The sequence below is a fragment of the Poecilia reticulata genome, linkage group LG9, assembly GCF_000633615.1.
Source record: "Poecilia reticulata strain Guanapo linkage group LG9, Guppy_female_1.0+MT, whole genome shotgun sequence".
Lineage (NCBI taxonomy): Eukaryota > Metazoa > Chordata > Actinopteri > Cyprinodontiformes > Poeciliidae > Poecilia > Poecilia reticulata.
This window is the reverse complement of record NC_024339.1, coordinates 31,524,928-31,535,632: the sequence shown is the minus strand read 5'-3', so window position 1 is coordinate 31,535,632 and position 10,705 is coordinate 31,524,928. Positions and strand designations below refer to the sequence as shown.

The window sequence follows — 10,705 nt, the reverse complement described above, 5'->3', positions numbered from 1 at the left end:
CTCTGATTGGCTAAGCAATGTAACGTGATCCTCTGATTGGCTAAGCAATGTAACGTGATCCTCTGATTGGCTAAGCAATGTAACGTGATCCTCTGCATTAAGTGATGGCAAAGCGGGGCGTCATCATGACTTTACACARGTGTGTCTTTACCTCCGCGGTCGGCAGAGGCTCCGCCGAACCCCTGGAGTTCGATCGAACCCTTTCTGTTGCTCTTTCTAGCTTTTTGAAGTAGATTTTAACAAAAATTGTACTAATGTAAGAATTTTACAAATATTTCCTCAAGTAAAGGTAAAAAAGTATTTGGTAAAAACTACTGAGTAACTGATCAAATTGTCAATCATTTAATGCTTAAAAATGACATTATCAGGTGGACCAAAATATAAAGTTAAGGGAAAAATCTGACAATGACTCAAATAAGTGACAAAAAAATAACAAAATGAAGTAAATCAGTTTCTTTCAGTAAAGAATTTATGAAACTTTAACAGGTTTGTAAAAGTAACAAGTACAGTGAAGTAAAAATACTCGTAAAAGTAATTTTCTTCCCCTAAAAAGTTACTAATGTAGATGTAATGGAGTAAATGCACCATCTCTGGTTTTTACCATTAAAATCTGCCAGTTTTTCGATATCGTCTCCCAGGTCTCCGGTGACAGGAAGAGCCTGCTTGACCTTCAGGTTCGTCTCTCTGAGGAAGACAGAAAACAGACGGAGGGAAAAGCGAATGAAGAAATAAGTGAATTATTTTCAGTTGGCACATTTATGAGTTACGTCTTAAACCTGAAAGTTAACCAACCCGTCCAGTTCTGCCGTCTCTATGTACACGAGGTTCAGGGGTTCACTGCTGGAGAGCAGCAGGAGGTCAGCCTGAAATGAAAACTGGTTTCATTAAATGTTTCCAAGGTTTGTTTTCATCACATAAGAGGAAATTATTGTGTTCAGCTTTAAATGGCTCATTTAAAAAAATAAAATAAATAAAAATTCAGGCAAAACAGCAGGACACAAAAAAAAACAAGATATACTGTGTAACGAGGATCAACTTAAATAGCATGTAAATAGAGTTCATGTGTTAAAAAGACAACTGACTGTTTACAATCTATAAAAAATAAAAATTAGAGCTGCACCATTCGGAGTTTTCTGGTCGATCATCGATCTTTGAAAAGTCTGATTCTGATTAACGTTTTTTTGGTCTGAAAAGTCAACAGTGAGGTGATCATTGTTAGCCTCTCTGGTGCAGACAGAAAACAGACATGTGAGATCAAATATTAACCTTTTTCATGCTTCAGAATATCTATTTAAATAACATTTAAATCCGAATTGTAAATAAATTGTTACGCCTAAAGATAAACAACAAACAAATGAGAAAACATCAAAATACAACCAGAGGGACAAGTTAAGATTCTTTCATCTAATTTTAAAGTGACACAAGTTAACAGGTGCTAATATTTAAAGCATTAAGCTTCAACAGAAACAATAGTTTTAATCATTTCCTAGTCGACACAATACCGCGTTTTATTTGTAATTTACGTGTAGAAAATACCCCGACTAACATAAAACTGGACAAGTTTTGTTTCATTTAATGTCTGACAAAAGAGAAAAAAATCTTCTGTCATTTTTATTCCGACTAAAAGGTTTGAAAACACTTAGTCATTAGAAAACATGGCAAGGACCAAGAACACAACCCAGAGGAACTCCAGCTTTTATGGAGAACGTAGAAATGCCACTCAGCAACGAGCTGAAACTACAACGTAGTTGGATGGGAAGAACACAGAAATCCAAACTTATAATGCCAAACATGAAATAAAAAGTTTACTTACGGTCACAAACTGGTTGTTTTCTAGCTTGATGATGTCTCCCACCTGGACGTCCATCCATTTCTCGCTCCGCAGCCTGAGAACAAATCACAAAGTTACATTTCGTCACAGTGGGAGGCTCGCTGCCGGCTGGAAACTAGTTTTTCTATTTTCATGCCAGGAAAGAAACCGTCTGAGGGACCATAAACAAACCCACTCTGACCCTAAAGGTCACACCGATACAAGCCACTTTCCCCCGCTGGTTGCTGCTGGTTTCCTGTATAACTCTGTTTGTCCGTCTGCCAGAAACTCGGAACGTTTTCCGATCTTGGACGGAGAAAATAGGAGAATTCATCAAACATGATTCTGTCGCTTCAGTTCAACTCGACTGTTTGGAGACAAACGTTTGTCTTTTTCTCTGCAGGTAGAGCAAAAAAACCTGGCAGGATAAAACTGGGAATTATTTAGTTTTGTTTGTCCATTTTTGTTTTGTGACTCATCTTCACTGATGTTTCCTCCGTTAACCTCAAATTTCTGCTTTGTTTTTTATTTCTCAGATATTAGTACACCGGTTTTCCAATTAATGCAAAGTCCTTTTTTTTAGTTTTATGTTATTCTTGGTGAATTTTCTTTGCTCTAACTCCCCCTGGCAAGAGTTTAAACAGGAAGTAAATTATTTATAACACAAGCCGGCCTAAAAGATAAGCACTGTGACGAAACAGGGGCTGGGTTTCCCTACAACAGTAAGAACATCAGCTTGGTTCTGGACCAAGCAGCACACCTGGACGGGTTCAACAGGAGCCAAATCCAAGTAAATCTCTGTATTTTTATGAACAGAAGACAACATGTCAACAGGAAGTAAACGTCTCCTCCTCCGTCCTACAGAACGAGGCAACGGAAGCTGGCTCTATGGAGGAACAACACGCACAAAAATATTTCTGCTTTCATCTCTTAGAGTTCAGCATTTCAACGTTTTTCACAAAATAAATCAGTTAAATATTCATGGATATTTGGGTTTCTGTTGTGTTTTGATAATTTTCTTCGTTTATGTTCGTTAGGTCTTGCCATATTTAGTTAAGTTCTCTAGTATTGTTACTAAGGTGTTGCCATATAGGTTAATTCCTTTGTGTTTATTTTCTCAGTTTATTCTCATTTTGTTCGGCTGCGTTCACACAGCAGGTCTTGATTCCCAATTCAGATTTTTTTTCTGCGTTCTGGTTTAATTTGCGAGGTCGTTCACATTACGGATTAAATGCCACCACATGAACGGATTACGACCCGAATTCACAGAAGAAGAACGTAGACGTCACAAAGCAGCGCTCTGCTTACTGAAGTAACAACGGATGGATGGATTTTATTATTTATTCAGCAATTCAATCATTGTTTTCATCAATGACGTCACAGTTGAACGAAAGCGTCCATTTATGGATTTGTTCCTGCTGTGTGACCGTAGCTGCAGATTCTTATGTTTCCTCCATTTTTTTTAATCTCTGTCCAGGAACCAGCAGCAGGACGATGACCAGCATTTCTCCGTTTCCTGTCAGCCCAACGTCTGGAATCCCAAATGTGTGAAGTGAGTGAACTGATTTTCACATTATTCAGGTGCCGAATAATTAAATCTGATGAGAATTTCGCCTGTGAACAAACAACAAACACGGCGCCACAGACGGCAAATGGGGAAAAAAATGTACATTTTAATCAAATAAACTTACTTTCTGTCAATTAGTACTTCAACTTTTCTGTTGTTTACTTGATTGTCGCTCCTGTGGCGATTCTAGAAGACAGAAAGGAGCAGAAAGTGACGGCAGTCAAGTTACAGGAAATGGAATCACGTTCTGATCAGACAGCGCCATCATCAGCGACTAACGGGGTTTTATCGCATCTGGGAGCAGATATGTTGCTGTAAATAACCTGGGAGGAAACCTGCTGACGGACGTCGTCTTCCTTTTTTCAAAACCTCGGATTATTACAGCAACGTGAGGCTTTTATCGGTCGTCTGGTTTCAGATCCGTCTGAAGACACAGAGGCGCCAACGAAGTTTCCTCCCTTCACTTTTTAAATTTAGTCTTTTTGACATGCATACGAGTCGGTTTATTTACCATAAAAGACCCACAGATCTCTGAAGTTGGTATTGAACTTTTCTGACCTTTCTTAAACTTTTTTTAACAGTTTTTTTATTAAGAGAAATTAATTGTTGAAGGATTTCTAAGAAGCCCAGTGCGAGGAAAGGTCTGGTTTTAGTGGAAACCAGTTGAATTAGTTAATAACTTCCAAAACAACTCTGACAGCAGTGAGATATTTATTCAAGAAAAATATTCATCTCCTGCATGGCAGAGAGGGAGAGAAACAATGTAATTATTTTACTGTTGTAGACAAAAAAAAATGTAGCAAAGTGTCATTTACATGTAAATATCCTCTACCAAAGCAACACTAAACTGCTTTGAACAAACGAAAACCTGAAACATTATAGATACAAAAGCAGCAAAGTCACGAGAAATGACTCCATGTTTAGTCTGTTGCTTCTGTCCAGAAGAAAAAATGAGTTACTGTGAATAAAAGTGTTACAGTCTGTTAATCAGCATGTAACTTAATCTGAGGACGTTCTGCACAGGATCTCCAGCTTTAGTTAAATCCTCCTAATGAATCTTTCTCACAGAAACAAAATTATATGCATCAGTTCCTTCTGAAAGGTCAAATATTTTAATTGTTTCTAAATGAAACATGAAAATAGCACAAAAATAAGTTTTATTCTCACTTAAACCCGACGTATTACACTAAATGTTGTTAAATTTATTGTACTTTGTTTGCTCAGTTGAATATGACTAAAAATCTGTTCTGCTTGTGAGCATTAAATTTATATACCTAAATATTAATATGCAAATCCATCCTGGGCCAAACGTTTCCAAGGTTTTTTTGGTTTGAATGATTCGCAGACCAGAGTTAAATGGGTTAACAAACCAAAACAGCAGCTTTCTGAAAATGTTTGGATGCTTTCAGATCATCTTTGTTTTGGTAAAGTTACAACAATACAAAAGAGGAAACACAATAAATAGAATAAAACTAAAAATCTTCAAAAGAGCAACCAAAGTCCAAACTAAAACCTTAGTGTCCCTTAGGAAAGTTGGGAATCGGTCGAGATTTTAATAACTCTTAATAAATCTCTTTGTTTGGGAAGAAAATGTAGCAAATTGATTGTCTGATTTCTCTTTGATGGGTTCTGAACGATTTTATCTTTATGAAATGCACCAAAACTGAAAACCAATCACAGGAAACAAAATGTTTTTGATGCATTTCATTGTATGAAAGAAAACAGGACATTAGTTCAAGCGAAGTAAAAACCTGATCGGTGCGTCAGAACAAATATTTACAGGAAGTTTGATACGATCAGTTTCATTTCACAAGTTCAAGTTGACTTCTTGTGAAATAAAGAGAGTCAAACACCATGTATAGAGCCTGTTTGATGCAGTTTGACTCAAAATAATCAGTGTTTGTTGTGTTTGTTGTGTTTATTGTGTTTAATGGGTCGGTACATAATATATGCCAGATCTGATCCCAATCACCATGACGACGGCAAAAAGATCTAAATTCTTCTTTGTCCGAAAAGTTTATAAAAACGTTTTTCATAATCCGTTCATCCAAAGTGAACATTTGTTAAATTTAAGCTTGTAAAGTTTTCCTAAAATGTCCAAATATTCCTTCGCTGTTTGTTTATGTCTGGTTTGTCCAAAGTGCGGCGCAGGGGCCATTTTGCGGTCCATGGACTGATCATGTGCGGCCCCTGACTTCAGTTCGAGAATGATACAAATTAGGGCCCAACACAGATATTTCTATTTTTAAAGAGGACAAAGTAAAATCTTCTTACAATAGAAAATATTTGTCTTTAAAGTACCAAGCGTTTTATATCCTCTAGTAACTTTCACTTTTGCTAAATTATTGGTTTTTTTTCCTATTGATACCTCGAAACTTTGCAAAATTACTTTCAACAAGGTAAACTTGCAGAGCCCTTCTTAAAGTTGACCTAACATTTATCCTGCTCAGCTTATCAGTGAGTTGGTAAAATAACATTATTTTTGGCCCTCGACTCCTTTTTGTTTCTGTTCGCTGAGCTAACGTTCAACCCATTGCATGAGCTCTTCCTCCTCAGCGCCGCCTCATCCCTCCATCGTTCCCCCCACACACCCAGACTCCAACACATTAAAGGAAAACCGATCAACCGGTGCTTCAGAGGCCCGTTTGGCTTTCTAATAACCATTTTTGGAGGTTTTAACCCTGAAAGAAGAGGAACTGTTACTATTTCCTAATAGGTTTAAACTCCCAAATGACATAATTGAAGTAGCAAAGGAGAAGTGAAATTCAGAAAAGACGGGTTTGATGCAGAATTTACACAAAATCTCATGACAATCTAAATGTGATTGTCAACAATCAAAAAGTATAAAACTTTAAAAAGAAAATGAGAACAAAATCTGTCAGAGTAAATAGCAATAAATGGCAGGATGAACCGCCAACACCTGTTTGTGTTTAGAGGTTTATTATTGTGCAGTTATCAATATTACTCACGTCACATCTAAAGTAAGTGACTAAATTCTCGTGACGAACCGAACGGAGGGAGAAACGGATGCAGCAGAGCTGCGGGGAAAAAGTGACAAAGTCGTTCAGATGTAGGAGTTTCTGACGCCAACAACCAGTAAAATTAGTTTCACCACCACTGAGGTCATTTCACTGCATGATTCAGTGGGTGTGTCAACGACGAGCAACAGACACCAGTTCAGTCCGTCGTTCATCCAAGAAAGAGTTTCAGGAAGTCGACTGATGTCCAGAGACACTCCAGTCCTGACATTTCAAAATGAGAAGAGACGCTGCTTCCCGTTTGCTCTACGCTGTTTTTCCCGAGGAGAACCTCAGAAGAGAGAGAGGTTCAGGATACAAAACGGAAACAAAAATGGAGTGGTAAGATTTTTCTTTTGTTTTTGGTAAAAAAACCACAAACCACATTTCTCCCGCTAGCAGTAGCAAGGCATTCTGGCTCTTACCCAGAATGCCCTGCGCTGCAGCCCACTTCCTGCTTCTGGAGCGGTTTCCAACCTGCTTGGTGTTCACATGTCCATTCAAACCGCGCCAGAGTTCACTTCAACCAAACCAAGATTTAGGTTTTGAGGCAGAGGTTCACTTTTTTGGTCCACATCACCTCCCTAACCGAACCGGACTTTCCAGACAAACGGACTGGAGTCGGATTGAAGCGAACTAAACAGGGCTGGTGTGAATGCAGCCTGAGGGTCATAATTTATCAGGTTTCTTGCTCAGGACATTACGTTTCTTTCTTCTACTTTATTTAACAGTAAAAAAGAGCAATGGAAACTAAATGTTTTATTTTCTGCATTACTAAATATGGTGCAGAAAATATGCGTAAAGGCCTTTGGGCCCAATATTAAGGCCTAGCAAATATAAGGTCAATGGAAACGCAGCTGCTGATTCTCACCTCACAATCCAAACTATCTGATCTAAGAAAGGTAGAAATTCACTGCACAGAAACTCTCGTACTTCTTCAAAGGGAAAAGAAAAAGGAAATATGTGAAAATCTGCTTACGATGTCGTCAGTTGCGTCCTTAGCAGCGGTGACCGTCAGCACGAGGGCGAGAGGAACGACGGTGGTGAACCAGGACAGGGAGGAGATCTCAGGAATCAACTGGACGCAGCAGACATCAGATCATTCCTGCTCATGTGTGCAAAACTCAGAGACAGTCCATCGCATCAAGCTTGTTGCTCAGTTACAAGACCTTTTTAAACAAATGTATAAAACAATCATCCAAAGAAAACTTATATACTACATGCCTTCCCCTTAATTCACCATTTCAGAATATTTATTATAGATAAGACTAAAAATATTCACAACAAACTTAATTTTAAATTTCCTTTAAAAGAGCTGTCAAAATAAAGTGATAACTTTAATGTTGTAGGTTTAAATAACTCCCAACAGAGCGGTTTATTATGTTTATTTTTCTTTCTGCAGATCGGCCGTCGCAGCTGGAGTAAAGTCGCCGCTTTGCTCACGATGAGGTAACTTCCTGCGCTGGATATCACACTTCCTTAATTTTCTGTGTGGTTTGTTTGCAGAGTCAGCCTGAGAAACTTCTCTCAGTGAAACTGAGAGTCGATATGTAAAGGCTGCGACTGGTTCGGGTTTCTGTTTGATTTCTAGTTGCTTGGTGACATTTCTGCTGCTTAGAGGAAAAACAAACGGCGACAAAACGTCAGGATCTTTGCGACTTTTTCTGTTTTTCTTTATTTATTTTTACTCCTCCCCGTAAACGGCCAAATTCAATAACAACTTTTAAGCACATAGTAAACATATGTTTCACTAAGCACAAGTTTCAGTATTAAAATATGTATTTTTATTAGTCTGATATAATATCTTTAATGTTGGGTTTTTATTATCTGGAAGCAGAAAATCATAAAAACGTACAGAAGCAGAGATTGTGTATAATGTGTTTCAACTTTTCAATAATATTCTTAATTAATCTGAATTTATTGAACATAACTGCACACAAATATCCTTTGGTTATCCCTGGCACTGGTGCGCACTTTTTCCTTCCACTCAACTTTCTGTGAGTAAACTTTATATCCCGTTGTAATAAGTCAGGATGAGAAATCAAACTGCAGATCTTCACCAACAGAAGCAGGACTTTAGCTACTGAGCTGCGACATGTAACGCTGTGGTAAGCTAGCATGTCAGGACACCACAACCACATCTTTAATATTTATAAAAGCCTTGCATTACTGCAAACTATGATGAAAAATATGCCGTAAGCCTCTACTGACACAAAGAGATCAATTCAGTTCATTTTACTTCAACTAAGAGCAGTTTGGTTCATTTATAGCACCGGTTACAGATATCCAGTACTTTAGTAGTAAAAATGCCAGTGTTGAATTAACACCCAAAAGTGTCTAAATGTGTCCAAGTCAGCAGGTGTTAAATTCAACAGGTCAGAGTCACATTAACATTACAACGGTGTTGGTGTTAAAACCCTTCTAGACTGGACCGTGTCGGCGCCGACACCTCTAATTTTGCAGTACCGTAATTCCGCCACATGTAGCGCTATCTGAAAAATTCCAACGGTTTCTGAAAGGGGAGACGTTGCACTTTCCAGCAAGTATCGGGTTAATATGGAAACTTCGCAGCTGCAGAGAGCGTAATTATTCAGGGGGGCACTCGTTTAATAGACGGTATATTGCGAAAATAACTTGCTGGATATTGAAAGTTCCGGTTGTTATGGATACATGGGTAAGTATATCATCTCACAGGACATTTAAAGAACTACTTACAATTAAAATAAGGAAGATTTATTTAGGCAGACGCTCGAAAGTCCGGCGTAAAATATATTAAAAGTAACACCAGTGTAGTGTTGATCACAAAATATAATGTGGTGTTAAAAAAGTTAATAATTGACCCCATAAGGTGTCAATATCAATCAAATCCAGTGGAAAATATTCACAACAATACACACAAATGGAAAGTTTAACTTTTCCTAAACCCATTTCAGTATTATAGACCAATGTTAATTTAACAAAACAATGGGTGTCAATCTTTTAACACTTTCAAAAGTGTTACTTTAACACCAGCTGACTTGGACACATTTAGACACTTTTGGGTGTTAATTCAACACTGGCATTTTTACTGTGTAAAAACAGTCAGAATTATTACATTTTAACATTTAATACTTTTTAATAGTAAAATTATTACATTTTTAATAATAAGCTAACTTGTAACCCAGAAGTTGGCTTCACTCGAATCAGTTAAGTTTTACAGCTGCATGTATTGTAAATTAAATTCACAATTATCCATTTTATTACCAATTGATCAGTTCAGTTTTTTCTTCATCTATCAGTGATTTAATAAAGAACAAAACAGTTTATCTGAATCTTTTCAACATTTGTAAATAAACCAAATTGAACTGAAACATATTTTCGCTGAAATTAAGTTGAACTGATTGAAGTTTGTTTCTCCTTACTAAAAAAATAAAATAAAATAAATGATAAGTGATGTTTAGACATGTGATGATCTTTTAATCTGATGTTGGAGCTTCTGTTGCCTCCTACCTGCAGCACCAGCAGAACCAGGAAGTAGGCATTAGCGATCCTCTGGAACTGTTCGAACAGGTTGAGAGGAAGGAAGGTGAAGAAATTGTACTTGGAGGTCTTGATGGCGTTTGTCTGCAAAAAGTTAAAGTTCAAGAAAATTCTAATTAAAAAGACGCCAGATATGTTTGGAAAGTCGTAACTAAAGCAAATTAACATTGAAGGAGCGATAAAAGGATGTTTTATTTAAATGTGATGGAACATTTGTAAAGAAATTCAGCAAATCTGCTATTTTTGTTGAGATGTTTTTCAATAAGTATTCTGAATTCCTGATAATTTAATAATAAATCTGTTTCTTATTTCACCAATTACTATTGATTACCATCCATCCATCCATCCATTTTCTTCCGCTTATCCAGGGTCGGGTCGCGGGGGCAGCAGCTTCAGAAGGGAGGCCCAGACTTCCCTCCCCAGCCACTTCTTCCAGCTCCTCTGGGGGAATCCCAAGGCGTTCCCAGGCCAGCCGAGAGACATAATCCCTCCAGCGTGTCCTGGGTCTCCCCTCCTCCCGGTGGGACCTGAACTCCTCACCAGGGAGGCGTCCAGGAGGCATCCTGACCAGATGCCCGAGCCTCAACTGGCTCCTCTCGACGTGGAGGAGCAGCGGCTCTACTCTGAGTCCCTCCCGGATGACCGAGCTTCTCTCTCTAAGGGAGAGCCCAGCCACCCTGCGGAGGAAACCCATTTCGGCCGCTTGTATCCGTGATCTCGTTCTTTCTGTCATGACCCAAAGCTCATGACCATAGATGAGGGTGGGAACGTAGATCGACTGGTAAATCGAGA

At 38.2% G+C, this 10,705-nt stretch overlaps 1 protein-coding gene across 1 annotated transcript in view; it reads right to left on the bottom strand.

Annotated features, from left to right (window-relative positions):
* LOC103470713 (phospholipid-transporting ATPase ID-like) overlaps nt 1-10,705 on the bottom strand; it is a 41,261-nt gene that overhangs the window by 13,881 nt on the left and 16,675 nt on the right. Inside the window, exons 4-9 of the mRNA XM_008419345.1 lie at nt 9,884-9,997; nt 7,374-7,472; nt 3,502-3,563; nt 1,814-1,886; nt 793-863; nt 558-684 (exon numbers count right to left, since the gene is read on the bottom strand). Coding sequence (XP_008417567.1) covers nt 558-684; nt 793-863; nt 1,814-1,886; nt 3,502-3,563; nt 7,374-7,472; nt 9,884-9,997 — 546 coding nt within the window. The remainder of the gene's footprint in view (nt 1-557; nt 685-792; nt 864-1,813; nt 1,887-3,501; nt 3,564-7,373; nt 7,473-9,883; nt 9,998-10,705) is intronic.